The 20,716-nt window shown below is 36.0% G+C and overlaps 1 protein-coding gene across 1 annotated transcript in view; it reads left to right on the top strand.

Annotated features, from left to right (window-relative positions):
• Nucleotides 1-20,716, top strand: part of oatx (organic anion transporter X) — a 45,659-nt gene that overhangs the window by 12,751 nt on the left and 12,192 nt on the right. The window contains exons 7-14 of the mRNA XM_061891169.1: nucleotides 5,091-5,245; nucleotides 5,326-5,494; nucleotides 5,571-5,694; nucleotides 5,769-5,884; nucleotides 5,969-6,023; nucleotides 6,086-6,245; nucleotides 10,219-10,327; nucleotides 10,394-10,472. Coding sequence (XP_061747153.1) covers nucleotides 5,091-5,245; nucleotides 5,326-5,494; nucleotides 5,571-5,694; nucleotides 5,769-5,884; nucleotides 5,969-6,023; nucleotides 6,086-6,245; nucleotides 10,219-10,327; nucleotides 10,394-10,472 — 967 coding nt within the window. The remainder of the gene's footprint in view (nucleotides 1-5,090; nucleotides 5,246-5,325; nucleotides 5,495-5,570; nucleotides 5,695-5,768; nucleotides 5,885-5,968; nucleotides 6,024-6,085; nucleotides 6,246-10,218; nucleotides 10,328-10,393; nucleotides 10,473-20,716) is intronic.

The raw sequence follows: 20,716 nt of genomic DNA, 5'->3' as shown, positions 1-20,716 counted from the left end.
CATTTTCGGTACAGTAAGAAAACAACAAAATATACATTTTTGGGTTATTTATTTACCAAATTTGTAAACAATGGCTTGATCCTTTTAACCAGGGGTGTCAAACTCAAATACAGAGCGGGCCAAAATTTAAAACTGAACAAAGCTGCGGACCGAGGTTGAACAAATTAATCCTGTAATAGGGACCCAAACAAGTTTTGCATTGAATATTGACCAAGCAAGGCTTATATAACTTTATAGTGACATGCAAAATCCAGTTTCAAATAAAAATAATTAAAAAATATCAATGGAATATCAAATAAATAAAAACACAAATTTAATGCCTTTTTTCGGCGGCGGGTTTGAGTTGGGGCGGGGGTGTATATTGTAGCGTCCCGGAAGCGTTAGTGATGCAAAGGGTTCTGGGTATTTGTCCGGTTATGTTTATGTTGTGTTACGGTGCGGATGTTCTCCCGAAATGTGTTTGTCATTCTTGTTTGCTGTGGATTCACAGTGTGGCGCATATTTGTAACAGTGTTAACCTAGTTTGTACGGCCACCCTCAGTGTGACCTGTATGGCTGTTGACCAAGTATGCCTTGCATACACTTGTGTGTGTGTATGAGCCGCATATATTATGTGAGTGGGGTGGCACGCTATTTTTATGGAAGAAAAGCGGACGTGGCGACATGTAGAGAACGCCAAAAGCAGTGCTTTTACGGCCCCCCTCCAATTTTATTGTCCGGGTGGAAATCGGCAGAAATTCGGGAGGGTCACTGAACTTCAGGAGTCTCCCAGGAAAATTGGGAGGGTTGACGAGTATGAGTATTAGCGGTGAATGTGGTCTTACAGCTGCGGGCCAGCTCTAATGTTAATTTTATATTGCCTCAAGGGCCAAATGAAATTACACGGCGGGCCAAATTTGGCCCGCGGGCCAGAGTTTGACACCCATGCTTTTAACATTGGGAACACTATAATAATTCTGCCCACGTTAATCCACATTAAACTGCCTCAAATTGTTGTTATGATTAAATAAAATGACACCACTTTTCTTCTACATATACAAAGTGACACATTAAACAGATTCAAATCAACTCATCATGCTTAATTTATTACAGCATTTGGGTAGCTTTTAGTTGACTTTTATTATGTAAATGTTATATTTTTATCAACATATGATACCAGGGACCCTGCTATTCAAAACTAGGCTGCCACATTACTAATGGTTAATATAACTATAGCTGAAAAAAATAGAATAGCAATAGGAGAGACTATTCATCCCTGACCACCATGGAGTTAATGTAGGTTTTATGATGCATTTACATTATTATATACACTATCAGAGACAGAAACTCTTCATTTAATATAATGTCCTTTTTTGCTGCTTCAACACACCTCAATCAACACTGTCCGTAACACACACACATACATGCACACACACACGCCGCAAAATGAGCTAACTTTACGCTAAAAGCTAACTAGCCTTCACCTACAGACAGAACTGCGAGCGAGCTGAGTTCCAGTTTATTTAGAACAGGGGTCGGGAACCTTTTTGGCTGACAGAGCCAAAAAGCCAAATATTTTAAAATATATTTCCGTAAGAAGTGAAGTGAAGTGATTGATTTATATTTATATAGCGCTTTTTCTCTAGTGACTCAAAGAGCCATATAATATTTTTTTTAACACTGAACACAACTAAACACGTGCATTTTTAAGTAAGAACAACATTTCTAGAGTATAATAGGTCTCTTATTCTTTGTAATACCATTGTTATTCTGAAGCTAACTGTGGAGGGGGCGTGGCCTGCGGGCCTGCAGCGACAGGTGCGTAGATGGCCCACTTGGGCCTTGTTATATAATCACCTGTTGCTCTGTTATAAGCAGCAGCCAGGAGGAGAGACTGGGTTGGGGCTGGAAATACTATTGCTGGAAACTTATTGAAAAATAAAACTATATTGTAACCCCGAAACAGGCTCTCATGTCGGTGCTTGGGGGTCTGAAGAACCCCCAGGAGGGCAAGCCCCACACTATCCAATAATAAATAAATAACCATTAACGCAACTTCTTGAACATAAAAATGCATGAGAATGTTTTATATTTTGAATGTTATTTTTAACACTATGATTACAAGTGGAATTATTCATTACTTATCGTGTGAAGCAATGTCAGCTCAGATTTATCCGAGAGCCAGATGCAGTCATCAAAAGAGCCACATCTGGCTCTAGAGCCATAGGTTCCCTACCCCTGTTCTAGAAGGTCAACGGGCTCATAGTGATGTTTAGAAATTAGTTGACCAGGAAGTGTTTAGTAGAATTTGGAGAGTCCGTTGCTCCCCTGCTAAACTCATCTAAAGCGCTGACTACATCGCTCTGAATACGCACTGCTGATTGGCTTTGTATGTAACCAATCAGATGGTTGTGTGGGCGGGACAATGCTGGGTGCTGCGTACAGACAAACACAGAGGCAGAACGGATAGGCGGCTACCTCATATGTTCGTGTGAAACTCGTTCGGTACTCCTCCGCACCGAACCGGAAACCCCCGTACCGAAACGTTTCAATACAAATACACGTACCGTTACACCCCTACTGTCGATCTTTTGGATCCACATACAGTATGTATGTGAGCAGGTGTTCTCCAACATGAACTTTATTAAAAACAAACATGGCACACGCCTCGCGGATGAGAGTTTACAATCCTGTGTGAAGATAAAGGTGACGTGGAGACGCTGTGCTCTGCGGTTCAGGAGCAGAAATCACATTGACTACGTATGATAAATATTTAAATGTCCTATAATTTTGCATATATTCACATTTTTTAATTCCATCCATCCATCCATTTTCTACCGCTTATTCCCTTTCGGGGTGGCGGGGGGCGCTGGCGCCTATCTCAGCTACAATCGGGCGGAAGGCAGGGTACACCCTGGACAAGTCGCCACCTCATCGCAGACATTTTTTAATTGTTCAGTGAAATAGACTTTTTATTATTTAGGTTGGCAGCTGACTTCACGGCGCCAGTAAAAGGATGACCGCACAGAGAGAGAGGACGGCATTTTTGCTTCTCTGCCAGTGGATAATTTAAGTTCGGCGTTTAGTTTTTTCATTACTACAAGGAGGACTTAAATAGACATTAAGGATTTTACCGACCCTTCAACCCGACGTCTTTTTCGGAGTTCAAACGTTTTGTTCCACGTAGTATTTAATTTTTTCTGCAGTCGTTCATTGCTTTCATGAAAGTAAACCATCATAGTTTGTTTATACGTAGCTCGGTTGGTAGAGGGTTGCAGGTTCGATTCCCGCTTCCGCCATCCTAGTCACTGCCGTTGTGTCCTTGGGCAAGACACTTTACCCACCTGCTCCCAGTGACACCCACACTGGTTTAAATGTAACTTAGATATTGGGTTTCACTATGTAAAGTTCTTTGAGTCACTAGAGAAAAGCGCTATATAAATATCATTCACTTCACAAAGCAAAAAGAAAACTTTATATGCTGTGTTATTTCATTTTTATATTAATTATTTTTATTTTATTTTATTTTTTAATTTGTCCTGTCCTGCTTCTCAGGCAAATCATGTATTTGATGTCGGTGCCCATATCGCCTGTTCACATTTACTTTACAGAAGAGAAGTGGAGGATACTTCTCTTGTCTCCTTATTTAAATTTGACTTTCATCCATTTTCTACCGCTTAGTCCCTTTTGGGGACGTGGGGGCCGCTGGTGCCTATCTCAGCTACAGTCGGGCGGAAGGCGGGGTACACCCTGGACAAGTCGCCACCTCATCGCAGGGCCAACACAGATAGACAGACAACGTTCACACACTAGGGCCAATTTAGTGTTGCCAATCAACCTATCCCCAGGTGCATGTCTTTGGAAGTGGGAGCAAGCCGGAGTACCCGGAGGGAACCCACGCATTCACGGGGAGAACATGCAAACTCCACACAGAAAGATCCCGAGCCTGGATTTGAACCCAGGACTGCAGGACCTTTGTATTGTGAGGCAGACGCACTAACCCCTCTCCCACCGTGAAGCCCTAAATTTTACTTTATCAAATGTATTTATATTATCCTTTTATGCAGCCGGGCTGGAGCAGCAAGGGATAGAAAGAGAAAAAAAGGAAGACAGAGGGGGATTAGACAGTGTTATTTTATTTTACATTTCAAAAGAATTTTGTGGCTCCCATTGTTTTCTTTAATTTGTGAAACGGGTCAAAATGGCTCTTTGAGTGGTAAAGGTTGCCGACCCCTGCCTTAGCAGAAAAACAGCCCCAAAGCATGATGTTTCCACCCCCATGCTTCACAGTAGGTGTGGTGTTCTTGGGATGGAACTCAGTATTCTTCTTTTTCTTCTTGGGCGGTATAGCTCGGTTGGTAGAGTGGCCGTGCCAGCAACTCGGGGGTTGCAGGTTCGATTCCCACTTCTGCCATCCTAGTCACTGCCGTTGTGTCCTTGGGCAAGACACTTTACCCACCTGCTCCCAGTGCCACCCACACTGGTTTAAATCTAACTCAGATTTTGGGTTTCACTATTTAAACCGCTTTGAGTCACTAGAGAAAAGCGCTATATAAATATAATTCACTTCACTTCTTTCAAACATTACGAGTTGAGTTTATTGCAAAAAGTTCTATTTTGGTTTCATCTGACCACATGACATTCTCCCAATCCTCTGCTGTATCATCCATGTATCCATTTTGGTATCAACTCAACTTGTCGTGTTTGGAGGAAGAAGAATACTGAGTTGCATCCCAAGAACACCACACCTACTGTGAAGCATGGGGGTGGAAACATCATGCTTTGGGGCTGTTTTTCTGCTAAGGGGACAGGACGATTGATCCGTGTTAAGGAAAGAATGAATGGGGCCATGTTTTGTGAGATTTTGAGCCAAAACCTCCTTCCATCAGTGAGAGCTTTGAATGGTTGACCAAATACTTATTTTCCACCATAATTTACAACTAAATTCTTTAAAAATGGGAATTCCTGGATTTTTTTTCCACATTCTGTCTCTCACAGTTGAAGTGTACCTATGATGAAGATTACAGAACTCTGTCATCATTTTAAGTGGGAGAACTTGCACAATCGCTGGCTGACTAAATACTTTTTTGCCCCACTGTACCTCTCCGCAGGTTTGGGCGGCGGACTGTCCTTATTTGGTCGTACTTGCAGTTGGGCATCCTGGGCTGTAGCTCCGCCCTCTCGCCGACGTACACCATCTACTGCACTTTTAGGTTTCTGAGTGGGATGGCAGTGTCGGGGGTCATCCTGAACTCCGTCTCCCTGAGTACCTGTCGAGCCGTCGTCCTTTACAAGCGCCAGTTCCGCGCGCGTCTGCCGTCAGTCACTCTTGCCGTTTGTCATCAGAGGTGGAGTGGATTCCGACCAAAACCAGGACGCTGGTGGGCACGCTGAGCTCCTTCTTCTTCACCATTGGTCAGCTGATCTTGGCGGGCTTGGCTTACTGGCTGAGAGATTGGAGGAAGCTCCAGCTGACCGTCTGCGCTCCCCAATTCCTGTTCTTTGCCTACAGCTGGTGGGTGTTTTTAACTTTCACAAATTAGGACACGGGTCCTTTTTTTGAAATGATCACGTGATCTCCAACTGCCCAGGTGGTACTCGGAGTCGGCGCGGTGGCTGGTTCTGAAGCGGAAATATGAAGAGGCGTTGAAGACCCTTCGGCGAGTTGCCCGGATCAACGGAAAGAAGGAAATGGTGGACAAGCTGACGTTGGAGGTAGCTCGATGTTGGCGTGTTCTGTTCCGGCAAGTCCGTGCACCATGTGACCACGGTGTACCGCGTGACCTCAGGTTCTAAACTCCCACATGAAGAAAGAGATCGAGTCCTCCCAGACAATGTTCACAGCCTATGACTTGGTGAGGACCGCAGCAATGAGGCGCATCTCTGTGTGTCTCATCGTAGTCTGGTCAGTTCTCCTTCCTCCCGCGTGTACAACCGTTCCACCTTTCGCCAAAGTAGAAACCATGCCTCCCCTTCCGGTTCTCCGCAGGTTCTCCACCAGCTTCGCGTATTACGGCTTGGCCATGGACCTGCAGAAGTTCGGGGTGAGCTTGCACACGAGACAGTCGTTATGTATAAACGTTGACCCGGGTTTTGATTTGTGCAGGTGAGTATTTACCTGATCCAGATCATCTTTGGAGCTGTTGATTTCCCCGCCAAAATTGTGGCTCTGGGCATGCTCAGTTATCTTGGGAGGAGAGTGTCGCAGGCCTCGTGCCTCTTCATGTCCGCCCTCATCATCTTTGCTAACATCTATGTCCCGACAGGTAAGCACGGCAGCAAATGCACTATATTGCCAAAAGTACCGTTATTTGGGTGGCCAGTCAGTTGCTACAGAGCTCCAAACTTCATGTGACTTTCCAATTAGCCCACGTACAGTACACAGAGAGCTTCATGAAACGGGTTAAGCCAGGGGTCACCAACCTTTTTGAAACCAAGAGCTATTTCTTGGGTACTGATTATTGCGAAGGGCTACCAGTTTGATACACACTTAAATAAATTGCCAGAAATAACCAATTTGCTCAATTAACCTTTAATAAATAAATATATATATATATAGGTATATATATATTAGAGATGCGCGGATAGGCAATTATATCATCCGCAACCGCATCACCAAAATCGTCATCCACCCGCCGTCCACCCGAACCAACATTTTATCAGAACCGCAACCGCCCGTTAAAATACATCAGAGGTCGGCCACCTTTACCACTCAAAGAGCTATTTATACGCGTTTCACAGAGTAAAGAAGACAATGGGAGCCGCTAACGTTCTCGCGAATATCCAATGGTGTTCATCCTGACGACAAGAATAAGGGCGTGCTGTGAAGCCATTGCCTTTGACACCTCCAACAACATGTACAAACCGATTGTTAGTCCGGCAACATGTTGTATACAACTTCCGCAATCACATGTACAAGATTGAAAGGCATACTGGGTGATACAGAGTACACTGATGGTTGTGATATAAACAATTTTAACACTCTTACTAATATGCGCCACGCTGTGAAGCCACACCAAACAAGAATGACAAACACATTTCGGGAGAACATCCTCACAGTAACACAACATAAACGCAACACAACAAATACCCAGAATCCTTTGCATCCGTTACACTCCCTGAATATATGTTACACCCCGCGCCCCCAGCCCCGCCCACCTTACCGACGCACGGGGGGGTTGCTGCTAGCGGGGTGTATAAAATAGTCAAGGAGTGTCATGGATGCAAAGGATTCTGGGTATTTGCTGTGTTGCGTTTATTTTGTGTTACTGGGAGGATGTTCTCCCGAAATGTGTTTGTCATTCTTGTTTGGTGTGGCTTCACACGTGTCGCATATTACTAAGAGTGTCAAAATTGTTTATATCACAACCATTAGTGTACTCTGTGTCACCCAGTATGCCTTGCAGTCGTGTGCGTGTTGCCGCGGAAGCCACACACAACATGATGCTGGACTGACAAATAGATCGTACATGTTGTAGAAGGCGACAAAGCCGATGGCTTCATAGCACGCACTAATACTTATTAACTGGGTGACTACCGGCAGTCATTTTAGAGAAAGTTTGCGTCTCCTATTGTCTTCTTCTCTTTGTGACACGGGTCCTAAATGGCTCTTTGAATGGTAAAGGATACCGATCCCTGAACCATGTATATCAAATATTTCCGAATGGTTCAACCGCCACCCGCCCGAATCTAATTAAAATCTATTTTTTCGTCATGTCACCCGCCCGACCCGCGGTTTATCCGCGGATGAGACCGCAAACCGCGCATCTCTAATATATATATATATATATATATATCCATATATATATATATATATGGATATATATATATATATGTATATATGGGTATTTCTGTCTGTCATTCCGTCGTACATTTTTTTTTCCTTTTACGTAAGGTTTTTTTGTAGAGAATAAATGATGAAAAAAACACTTAATTGAACGATTTAAAAGAGGACAAAACGGGCAAAAAATTGAAATTGCATTTTGAAACATAGTTTATCTTCAATTTCGACTCTTTAAAATTCAACCCAAAAAAAGAAGAGAAAAACTAGCTAATTCGAGTCTTTTTGAAAAAATGACAAAAATAATTTATGGAACATCTTTAGTAATTTTTCTTGATTAAGATTACCGTATTTCCTTGAATTGCCGCCGGGGCGCTAATTAATTTAAAACCTCTTCTCACTCCTGCGCTTACCAAAGGCATGCGGTAAAAGTAAGCATGCATTAATTATTTTAAAACCTCTTCTCACTTTGGCACTTACCAAAGGTATGCAGTAAACATTTGAGTGTGATGTAAGCTTGGACCTTAAATCCCTCTGAATAGCTCTTAATCTTCTTCCCTTTATGCAATTTCAAATTACCGGTATTGAAATCAGCCTCCTCCATTTTGAAAATGATGACAGGGGAAAGTGTCACTCGTGACGTGACGAGTTTGACCAGGCGGTAATACGAAGCATGCGCTAATTATTTTGCGAAGCGAGTTTGACCCGGCAGTAATTCTCTGCGGCAATTCAAGGAAATACGGTAATTTTAGAATTTTGATGACATGTTTTAAATAGGTTAAAATCCAATCTGCATTTTGTTAGAAGATATAGCAAATTGGACTAAGCTATAATTCTAACAAAGACAAATCATTATTTTTTCTAGATTTTCCAGAACAAAAATTTTAAAATAAATTCAAAATACTTTCAAATAAGATTTAAATTTGATTCTAAAGATTTTGTAGATTTCACAGAATATTTTTTTGAATTTTAATCGTAATAAGTTTGAAAAAATATTCCACAAATATTCTTTGTAGAAAAAACAGAAGCTAAAATGAAGAATTAAATTAAATTGTATTTATTATTCTTTACAATAAAAAAAATACATTTACTTGAACATTGATTTAAATTGTCAGGAAATAAGAGGCAGGAATTTAAAAGGTAAAAAGGTATATGTGTTTAAAAATCCTAAAATCATTTTTAAGGTTGGATTTTTTCTCTAAAATTGTCTTTCTGAAAGTTATAAGAAGCAAAGTAAAAAAAAACAAATTAATGTATTTAAACAGTGAAGACCAAGTCATTAAAATATTTTCTTTGATTTTAAAATTCCATTTGAGTTTTGTCTCTCTTAGAATTAAAAATGTCGAGCAAAGCGAGACCAGCTTGCTAGCAAATAAATAAAATGTAAAAAATAGAGGCAGCTCACTGGTAAGTGCTGCTATTTGAGCTATTTTGATGGGGGCGGTTTAGCTCGGTTGGTAGAGTGGCCGTGCCAGCAACTTGAGGGTTGCAGGTTCGATTCCCGCGTCCATCATCCTAGTCACTGCCGTTGTGTCCTTGAGCAGGGACACTTTACCCACCTGCTCCCAGTGCCACCCACACTGGTTTGAATGTAACTTAGATATTGGGTTTCACTATGTAAAGCGCTTTGAGTCACTAGAGAAAAAGCGCTATATAAATATAATTCACTTCATTTCACATTTTTACAACAGGCACCGCGTTGGTGACCCCTGATCTAAGCCATACATCACCAAATCCAATGCAAAGTGTGCGATGCAGTAGTGTAAAGCACGTCGTCACTGCACTCTAGAGGAGTGGAGACGCCTTCTCTGGACTGATGAATCACTATTTTCCATCTGTCAATCTTTTGCACAAGTCTGGGTTTGGAGGTTGCCAGTAGAACACTACATTTCGGACTGTATTTTGCCAAGTGTGAAATTTGGTGGCGGAGGAATTATGCTGGGGGGTTGTCTTTCAGGAGTTGGGCTCGGCCCCTTAGTTCCAGTGAAAGTAACTTTGAATGCTCCAGGACACCAAAACATTTTGGACACTTCCACGCTCCCCACCTTGTGGAAACAGTTTGGAGCGGGCCCCTTCTTCTACCAACATGACTGTGCACAAAGCAAGGTCCCTAAAGACTTAGATGACAGAGTCTGGTGGGGATGAACTTGACTGGCCTGCACAGAGTCCTGACTTGAACCTGATAGAACACCTTTGGGATGAATTAGAACTGCGCTTTTGGAAGAATGTTGGAACATTCCTATAAACACACTCCGCATCCTTGTGGACAGCCTTCCCAGAAGAGTTGAAGCTGTAATAGCCGCAAAAGGTGGACCGACATTATATTGAACCCTATGGGTTAGGAATGGGATGGCACTTCAAGTTCATATGTGAGTCTAGACAGGCGGCCAAATACCTTTGGCAATACAGTGTACGTGTCGAGGGGCAAAAATGGCGTCACTAACTGCTACGTAACGCAGACATGCAGACCCTCAGAACCACACTGGCGTGTCTCGGTAAAGCCTTCATGTCAGCGTCCTTCACCACCGTCTACTTGTACACTGGAGAACTTTACCCCACCATCATCAGGTATGGCATCATCAACGTCACGTGACATCATGGCAGCGCATCATCGACATGTGTGTACGCTCTCAGGCAGACTGGAATGGGTCTGGTCTCCACCATGGCCAGGATCGGCAGCATGGCAGCGCCGGCCGTCCTCATCCTGGACGAGGTAAAACTTCAATATGAACACGCATAATTGTCTCTTATTAATTAGCAGTGGATACAAGAAGGTCTTTTCCTGTCTTGCTGTAAAGTCCATGGGTAGAAGAGCCAAAAACTGAGTGGTGTCACTTTAGACCAGGGATGTCCAAAGTCCAAAAATATAAATGATATCTGCCTTGTTTTTAATGAATATTTAGGCCTACTATGCTACTGTGTTTCAATGTAGACCAGGGGTGTCACTCTTTTTCAGTGAGGGCCACTTCACAGTTATGGTTGCCCTCAAAGGGCCGCTTTTAACAAATAGTAATATATGAATATACGTGTATACATTAACAATGTATTTTGTTACATAAGCGGCAAAAAAATCCCTCGGACGGGGATTTTTAAAGGGGCCCAATTTTTGGGCATGCTGGTAAAATGGTAGTTTTATGGTCAAAAACAGTGAGCAATCAAGCACAAGTGGAAACAGTCAACACTTAACTGATTATTATTATAATATTGTCAACCTTTTCTTATTAAAAATTCTGACTTTTATCACAATATTGCCCAATTGCTTTATTGTTCTTGTAAAAAAATGACATTTTTTCTGAGTAAAATTCAGATTATTATGATAATATTGTCAAAATCTTTAAGTTTTCTTATTAAAATTCAGACTTTTATCACAATATTGTCCAATTGTTTTGTTGTTCGTGTAATATGGTGAAATTTTTTGTAAAATTATGACTTTTGTCATCATTTTGCCTAGGAGAATTCCGATTATTATAATAATATTGTCAAAATCTTTAAATTATCCTAATAAAATTCAGACTTTTATCACAATATTGTCCAATTGCTTTGTTGTTCGTGTAATATGGTGAAACGTTTTGTAAAATTATGACTTTTGTCATCATTTTGCCAAGGAGAATTCAGATTATTATTATAATATTGTCAAAATCTTAAAATTTTCTTATTAAAAATTCAGACTTTTATCACAATACTGTCCAATTGTTTTGTTGTTCGTGTAATATGGTGAAATTTTTTGTAAAATTATGACTTTTGTCATCATTTTGCCTAGGAGAATTCCGATTATTATAATAATATTGTCAAAATCTTTAAATTATCCTAATAAAATTCTGACTTTTATCACAATATTGTCCAATTGCTTTGTTGTACGTGTAATATGGTGAAATGTTTTGTAAAATTATGACTTTTGTCATCATTTTGCCAAGGAGAATTCCGATTATTCTTATAATATTGTCAAAATCTTAAAATGTTCTTATTAAAAATTCAGACTTTTATCACAATATTGTTCAATTGCTTTGTTGTTCGTGTAAAATGGTGAAATTTTTTGTAAAATTATGACCTTTGTCATCATTTTGCCAAGGAGAATTCCGATTATTATTATAATATTGTCAAAATCCTAAAATTTTCTTATTAAAAATTCTGACTTTTATCACAATATTGCCCAAAATCTTTCTTCTTGTAAAATAATGACTTTTTTTGAGTAAAATTATGACTTTTGTTATGATTTTGCAGAGGAAAATTCTGATTATTATGATAATATTGTCAAAATCTTTAAGTTTTCTTATTAAAATTCAGACTTTTATCACAATATTGTCAAATTGTTTTGTTGTTCGTGTAACATGGTGAAATTTTTTGTAAAATTATGACTTTTGTCATCATTTTGCTTGCCAAGGAGAATTCCGATTATTATATTGTCAAAATCTTTAAATTTTCTTAAAAAAAATTCTGACTTATCACAATATTGCTTAATTGCTTTCTTGTTCTTGTAAAATGACTTTTTTGGGGTAAAATTCCGATTATTATGATAATATTGTCAAAATCTTTAAGTTTTTTAATTAAAATTCAGACTTATTACAATACTGTCCATTTGTTTTGTTGTTCTTGTAAAATGGTGAATTTTTTTGTAAAATTCTGACTTTTGTCATCATTTTACCAAGGAAAATTCTGATTATTATTATAATATTGTCAAAATCTTTAAATTATCCTAATAAAATTCAGACTTTTATCACAATTTTGTCAAATTGGTTTGTGGTTCGTGTAATATGGTGAAATTTTTTGTAAAATTATGACTTTTGTCATTTTGCCAAGGAAAATTCCAATTATTATGATAATATTGTCAAAATCTTAAAATGTTCTTATTAAAAATTTTGACTTTTATCACAATATTGCCCAAAATCTTTCTTGTTCTTGTAAAATAATTATTTTTTTGAGTAAAATTATGACTTTTGTCATAATTTTGCAGAGGAAAAATCAGATTATTATGATAATATTGTCAAAATCTTTAAGTTTTCTTATTCAAATTCAGACTTTTATCACAATATTGTCCAATTGTTTTGTTGTTCGTGTAATATGGTGAATTTTTTTGTAAAATTATGGCTTTTGTCATCATTTTGCCAAGGAGAATTCCTAAATTATTATAATATTGTCAAAATCTTAAAATTTTCTTAATAAAATTCAGACTTTTATCACAATATTGCCCAATTGCTTTCTTGTTCTTGTAAAATAATGACATTTTTTCTGAGTAAAATTGCGATTATTATGATAATATTGTCAAAATCTTTAAGTTTTCTTATTTAAATTCAGACTTATTACAATACTGTCCATTTGTTTTGTTGTTCTTGTAAAATGGTGAATTTTTTTGTAAAATTATGACTTTTGTCATCATTTTGCCAAAGATAATTCCGATTATTATTATCATATTGTCAAAATCTTTAAATTTTCTTAATACAATTCTGAGTTTTATCACAATATTGCCCTATTGCTTTCTTGTTCTTGTAAAAATAATGACATTTTTTTCCTGAGTAAAATTCGGATTATTATGATAATATTGTCAAAATCTTTAAGTTTTCTTATTAAAATTCAGACTTTTATCACAATATTGTCCAACTGTTTTGTTGTTCGTGTAATATGGTGAATTTTTTGTAAAATTATGACTTTTGTCGTCATTTTGCCTCGGAGAATTCCGATTATTCTTATAATATTGTCAAAATCTTTAAATTTTCTTAATAAAATTCAGACTTTTATCACTATATTGCCCAATTGCTTTCTTGTTCTTGTAAAATAATGACATTTTTTCTAAGTAAAATTCCGATTATTATGATAATATTGTCAAAATCTTTTAAGTTTTCTTATTAAAATTCAGACTTATTACAATACTGTCCAATTGTTTTGTTATTCGTGTAATACGGTGAAATTTTTTGTAAAATTATGATTTTTGTCATCATTTTGCCAAGGAGAATTCCGATTATTATTATAATATTGTCAAAATCTTAAAATGTTCTTATTAAAAATTATGACTTTTATCACAATATTGCCCAAAATCTTTCTTGTTCTTGTAAAATAATGACTTTTTTTCGAGTAAAATTATGACTTTTGTCATAGTTTTGCAGAGGAAAATTCCGATTATTACGATAATATTGTCAAAATCTTTAAGTTTTCTTATTTAAATTCAGACTTATTACAATACTGTCCATTTGTTTTGTTGTTCTTGTAAAATGGTGAATTTTTTTGTAAAATTATGACTTTTGTCATCATTTTGCCAAGGAGAATTCTGATTATTATTATAATATTGTCAAAATCTTTAAATTTTCTTAATAAAATTCAGACTTTTATCACAATATTGCCCAATTGCTTTCTTGTTCTTGTAAAATAATGACATTTTTTCTGAGTAAAATTCCGATTATTATGATAATATTGTCAAAATCTTTAAGTTTTCTTATTTAAATTCAGACTTATTACAATACTGTCCATTTGTTTAGTTGTTCTTGTAAAATGGTGAATTTTTTTGTAAAATTATGACTTTTGTCATCATTTTGCCTAAGATAATTTTGATTATTATTATCATAATATTGTCAAAATCTTTAAATTTTCTTAATAAAATTCGGACTTTTATCACAATATTGCCCAATTGCTTTCTTGTTCTTGTAAAATAATGACATTTTTTCTGAGTTAAATTCCGATTATTATGATAATATTGTCAAAATCTTTTAAGTTTTCTTATTAAAATTCAGACTTATCACAATACTGTCCAATTGTTTTGTTGTTCGTGTAATATGGTGAAATTTTTTGTAAAATTATGACTTTTGTCGTCATTTTGCCAAGGGGAATTCCGATTATTATGATAATATTGTCAAAATCTTTAAGTTTTCTTATTTAAATTCAGACTTATTACAATACTGTCCATTTGTTTTGTTGTTCGTGTAAAATGGTGAATTTTTTTGTAAAATTATGACTTTTGTCATCATTTTGCCAAGGAGAATTCCGATTATTATTATAATATTGTCAAAATCTTAAAATGTTCTTATTAAAAATTCTGACTTTTATCACAATATTGCCCAAAATCTTTCTTGTTCTTGTAAAATAATGACTTTTTTTTTGAGTAAAATTATGACTTTTGTCATAATTTTGCAGAGGAAAAATCAGATTATTATGATAATATTGTCAAAATCTTTAAGTTTTCTTATTAAAATTCAGACTTTTATCACAATATTGTCCAATTGCTTTGTTGTTCGTGTAATATGGTGAAATTGTTTGTAAAGTTATGACTTTTGTCATCATTTTGCCAAGGAGAATTCCTAAATTATTATAATATTGTCAAAATCTTTAAATTTTCTTAATAAAATTCAGACTTTTATCACAATATTGCCCAATTGCTTTCTTGTTCTTGTAAAATAATGACATTTTTCTGAGTAAAATTCCGATTATTATGATAATATTGTCAAAATCTTTAAGTTTTCTTATTAAAATTCAGACTTATTACAATACTGTCCAATTGTTTTGTTGTTCTTGTAAAATGGTGAATTTTTTTGTAAAATTATGACTTTTGTCATCATTTTGCCAAGGAGAATTCTGATTATTATTATAATGTCAAAATCTTTAAGTTTTCTTATTAAAATTCAGACTTTCATCACAATATTGTCCAATTGCTTTGTTGATATAAAATTATGTTTAAACAATATTTTTTGTAAAATTATGAAGAAATTATGTTTAAACAAAATTGTTTAAACAGCAGTTTTTGGTCCCTGCACTTTTTTAAAGGCAATTGAATGGAGACAAGTCAAACACTAGAGCCAGGCGGAAAATGTCCGCTCATTCTCAAACTGCAGTACCACCCAGTACGTGGGCTCCATCTAGTGGTAAGCCAAATAATCACTTAATTAAAAGGGATTCTTTATCAGTAAGGTATATTTATAAACATCAACTATTTGCTTTGTCATCTATAACAGTGGTCCCCAACCTTTTTGTAGCTTGATCATTTGTCCCGCGGCCCGGCGGTGGTTTTTTTTTTTTTTTTTTTTTATCATGAAAAAGGGAGTTTTTTGGGGTTGGTGCACTAATTATAAGTGTATATTGTGTTTATTATGTTGATTTAATTTTTTTAAATTATTCTGTGGCCCGGTACCATTCGAGCCGCAGCCCAAAACCTCACAATAATGTCCGAATGCTAAAAAAAAATGACACACCGCCTTAAAAAACGGAATTAAATTTTACCTTTTTTTTTTACTGAATGAGACACCCAGAATTTATATGAAAATAAAGAATGTGGGATTTACAATACTGCGATGAGGTGGCGACTTGTCCAGGGTGTACCCGCCTTCCTGATTGTAGCTGAGATAGGCGCCAGCGCCCCCCGTGACCCCAGAAGGGAATAAGCGGTAGAAAATGGATGGATGGATTTACAATATTAACTACGAACGATAAAACACTGAATATTGACAACATATGAACGTCCGACATATTTTACAATCAAGCGAAACGCAACAAACACAACGAAATATAAACGCAGAGGGTAAAAAACAAAAAAACAACAAAAAACACCTAAAATCTGATTAATCTGATATATCACTAAACTTTAGAATTTTGTTGTAAAAATCTCCTTCTGCGTCGGTCCCTGACACCCACATTTCAGGCTGGAAACAGTCTGTGGAAACGCTCCCCGCCCACACTGCTTGGTGCCTCGCCTGAGCTGCTGTGACTTAGATTACCATAGTAACTATTTAGATTACCATAATAACTAGCATATCATGCAAAAGCACAGATTCATATTAGTTCAAGACTTACGGTTATTTGAAAACATCACTGCACATCATAATGGCAGCTATAGTTTTTGTCTTAAAGATCTCAAAAATGTATTGGGGAATGTCCGACGGGGCCGAATAAAACACTTAACGGGCCGCATGTGGCCCCCGGGCCTTAATTTGCCCAGGTCTGAATCACACGGTACTAAGCTAAAATAAAAATAAAAAATGTTATATACAAGGCAAAGTGAGTAACATTATTGCACATTCTGATTCACAGTCTTTTTTTGTCGGGTAAAATTACGGCTCTTTTCATAAAATTGCCCAGATTTTAAACTTTTCTTGTAAAATTGCGACTGTATTGAGTAAAATTCCAACTTTTATCAGAGTATTGCACAAAGGTGCTGTTTTTCTTGTGACAAAAGTCACAATTTTATAAGAAAACTGTAAAATGTTGACATTATAATTATAATCTCAATTTTCCTCGGCAAAATTATGACAAAAGTCATAATTTTACTCAAAAAAATGTCATTATTTTACAAGAACAAGAACGCGATTGGGCAATATTCTGATAAAAGTCAGAATTTTAATAAGAAAATTTAAAGATATTGACAATATTATAATAATAATCGGAATTCTCCTTGGCAAAATAATGACAAAAGTCAGAATTTTACAAAAAAATTCACCATATTACACAAACAACAAAACAATTGGACAATATTGTGATAAAAGTCTCAATTTTAATAGGAAAACTTAAAGATTTTGACAATATCATAATAATCGGAATTTTCCTTGGCAAAATGATGACAAAAGTCATAATTTTGCTAAAAAAAAGTCATTATTTTACAAGAACAAGAAAGCAATTTGGCAATATTGTGATAAAAGTCAGAATTGTATTCAGAAAATTTTAAGATTTTGACAATATTATAATAATCGGAATTCTCCTTGGCAAAATGATGACAAAAGTCATAATTTTACAAATAAATTCACCATTTTACAAGAACAACAAAACAAATGGACAATATTGTAATAAGTCTGAATTTTAATAAGAAAACTTAAAGATTTTGACGATATCATAATTTTCGGAATTTTACTCAGAAAAAATTTCATTATTTTACAAAAACAAGAAAGCAATTTGGGCAATATTGTGATAAAAGTCTGAATTTTATAAGGAAAATTTAAAGAGTTTGACAATATTGTAATAATAATAGGAATTCTCCTTGGCAAAATGATGACAAAAGTCATAATTTTACAAAAAATTTCACCATGTTACACGGACAACAAAACAAATTGACAGTATTGTGATAAAAGTCTGAAATTTAATAAGAAAACTTAAAGATTTTGACAATATTAACATAATAATCGGAATTTTCCTCTGCAAAATTATGACAAAAGTCATAATTTTACTCCAAAAAATTCTTTATTTTACAAGAACAGGAAAGATTTTGGGCAATATTGTGATAAAAGTCAGAATTTTTAATAAGAAAATTTTAAGATTTTGACAATATTCTAATAATAATCTGATTTCTCCTTGGCAAAATGATGACAAAAATCATAACTTTACAAAAAATGTCACCATTTTACAAGAACAACAAAGCAATTGGACAATATTGTGATAAAAGTCTGCATTTTAATAAGAAAACTTAAAGATTTTGACAATATTATCATAATCAGAATTTTACTCAAAAAAAATTTCATTATTTTACAAGAACAAGAAAGCAATTTGGACAATATTGTGATAAAAGTCTGAATTTTATTAAGAAAATGTATGGATTTTGACAATGTTAAAATAATAATCGGAATTCTCCTTGGCAAAATGACAAGAGTCATAATTTTGCAAAAAATTTCACCATTTTACAAGAACAACAAAACAAATGGACAATATTGAAATAAGTCTGAATTTTAATAAGAAAACTTAAAGATTTTGACAATATCATAATAATTGGAATTTTCCTCTGCAAAAGTCATAATTTTACTAAAAAAAAAAGTCATTATTTTACAAGAACAAGAAAGATTTTGGGCAATATTGTGATAAAAGTCAGAATTTTTAATAAGAAAATTTTAAGATTTAGATTAGATTAGATTAGATAGTACTTTATTGATTCCGTCAGGAGAGTTCCTTCAGGAAAATTAAAATTTTCAGCACAATCCCATTCAAGTTTAGACAAACATTACAGGGAGACAGAACAGGATCGCTGACGGGTCTGCCGGCTTCCAGCGCCCCTTACAAAAAAGATGAGATAAAGGTAAACAAAAAGGGGGGTTGGGAGGAAAAAAAAAATAGAAGATTAAAATAAAATAAAAAAATCGGTCTTAGCCTGGGCCTGGAGAGGAGGTGCAGACTGAGGCCAAGGGAAAAAAAAAAAACAACAAAAAAAAAAATTGACAGTATTGTGATAAAAGTCTGAATTTTAATAAGAAAACTTAAAGATTTTGACAATATTAACATAAGAATCGGAATTTTACTCCCAAAAATTCTTTATTTTACAAGAACAGGAAAGATTTTGGGCAATATTGTGATAAAAGTCAGAATTTTTAATAAGAAAATTTAAAGATTTTGACAATATTCTAATAATAATCTGATTTCTCCTTGGCAAAATGATGACAAAAATCATAACTTTACAAAAAATTTCACCATTTTACAAGAACAACAAAGCAATTGGACAATATTGTGATAAAAGTCTGAATTTTAATAAGAAAATTTTAAGATTTTGACTATTATCATAATAATCGGAATTTTCCTCAGAAAAAATGTCATTATTTTACAAGAACAAGAAAGCAATTGGGCAATATTGTGATAGAAGTCAGAATTTTATTTAAAAAATGTAAAGATTTTGACAATATTATAATAATAATCGGAATTCTCCTTGGCAAAATGATGACAAAAGTCATAATTTTACAAAAAAAATGCATTATTTTACAAGAACAAGAAAGCAATTGAACAATATTGTGATAAAAGTCTGAATTTTATTAAGAAAATTTAAAGATTTTGACAATATTATAATCTGAATTTTCCTCTGCAAAATTTTACTCAACATTAGGGGCGGTATAGCTTTATTGGTAGAGCGGCTGTGCCAGCAACTTGAGGGTTCCAGGTTCGATCCCCGCTTCCGCCATCCTAGTTAGTACCGTTGTGTTCCTGGGCAAGACACTTTACCCACCTCCCCCCAGTGCCACCCACACTGGTTTAAAAATGTAACTTAGATATTGGGTTTCACTATGTAAAGCGCTTTGAGTCACTAGAGAAAAGCGCTATATAAATATAATTCACTTCACTTCAAAAAAAGTCATTATTTTTTTCAAGAACAAGAAAAACATCGGGCAATAATGTGATAAACAAAACAATTGGGCCCCCTGTGATGAGATGGCAACTTGTCCAGGGTGTACCCGCCTTCACCCGAATGCAGCTGAGATAGGCTCCAACGACCCCGAAGGGAATAAGCGGTAGAAAATGGATGATTCACAGTCAACATTATATAAATATGGAGGGGATATTGGGTCACAGCAGCAGTTTTAAAAGTTCGGGGGTGGTCATGAAAGCTGTCTTTTGTTCAAAAGATAAAAGTAAAAAAGGGGGGGGGGGGGTAGCATTCACAAGCCTAATGGCCTGTGGGTAGAAGCTGTTTGTCAGTCTTGCAGTCCTGGCTTTCAGGCTCCTGTATCGTCTGCCAGATGGTAGATTAGATTAGATAGATTAGATAGTACTTTATTTATTCCGTCAGGAGAGTTCCTTACCATGAATTGATTAACGTGGACCCCCGACTTAAAGAAGTTGAAAAACTTATTCGGGTGTTACCATTTAGTGGTCAATTGTACGGAATATGTACTGTACTGTGCAATCTACTAATAAAAGTATCAATCAATCAATCAAAAACCTTCAGGAAAATTAAAATTTTCAGCACAATCCCATTCAAGATCAGACAAACATTACAGGGAGACAGAACAGGATCGCTGACGGGTCTGCCGGCTTCCAGCGCCCCTTACAAAAAAGATGAGATACAGGTAAAAAAAAGGGGGGGAAATAGAAGATTAAAATCCAATTAAAAAATCGGTCTTTGCCTGGGCTCTGGAGAGGAGGTGCAGACTGAGGCCAGGGGGAAAAAACAACAACTCATAGCCATCGTACACATCCCTCTTCCATGTGTGTAAGAGGCAAACATCAAAGAACACAGAGGACATTAAAGACATTAAAGCAGCAGATGTATCGGTTGGGGACATCTCTACGCTGCTG

This window comes from Nerophis ophidion, linkage group LG28, assembly GCF_033978795.1.
Source record: "Nerophis ophidion isolate RoL-2023_Sa linkage group LG28, RoL_Noph_v1.0, whole genome shotgun sequence".
Taxonomy (NCBI): Eukaryota; Metazoa; Chordata; class Actinopteri; order Syngnathiformes; family Syngnathidae; genus Nerophis; species Nerophis ophidion.
The sequence above is the reverse complement of the archived record's forward strand: the minus strand, read 5'-3'. Positions and strand labels throughout refer to the sequence as shown.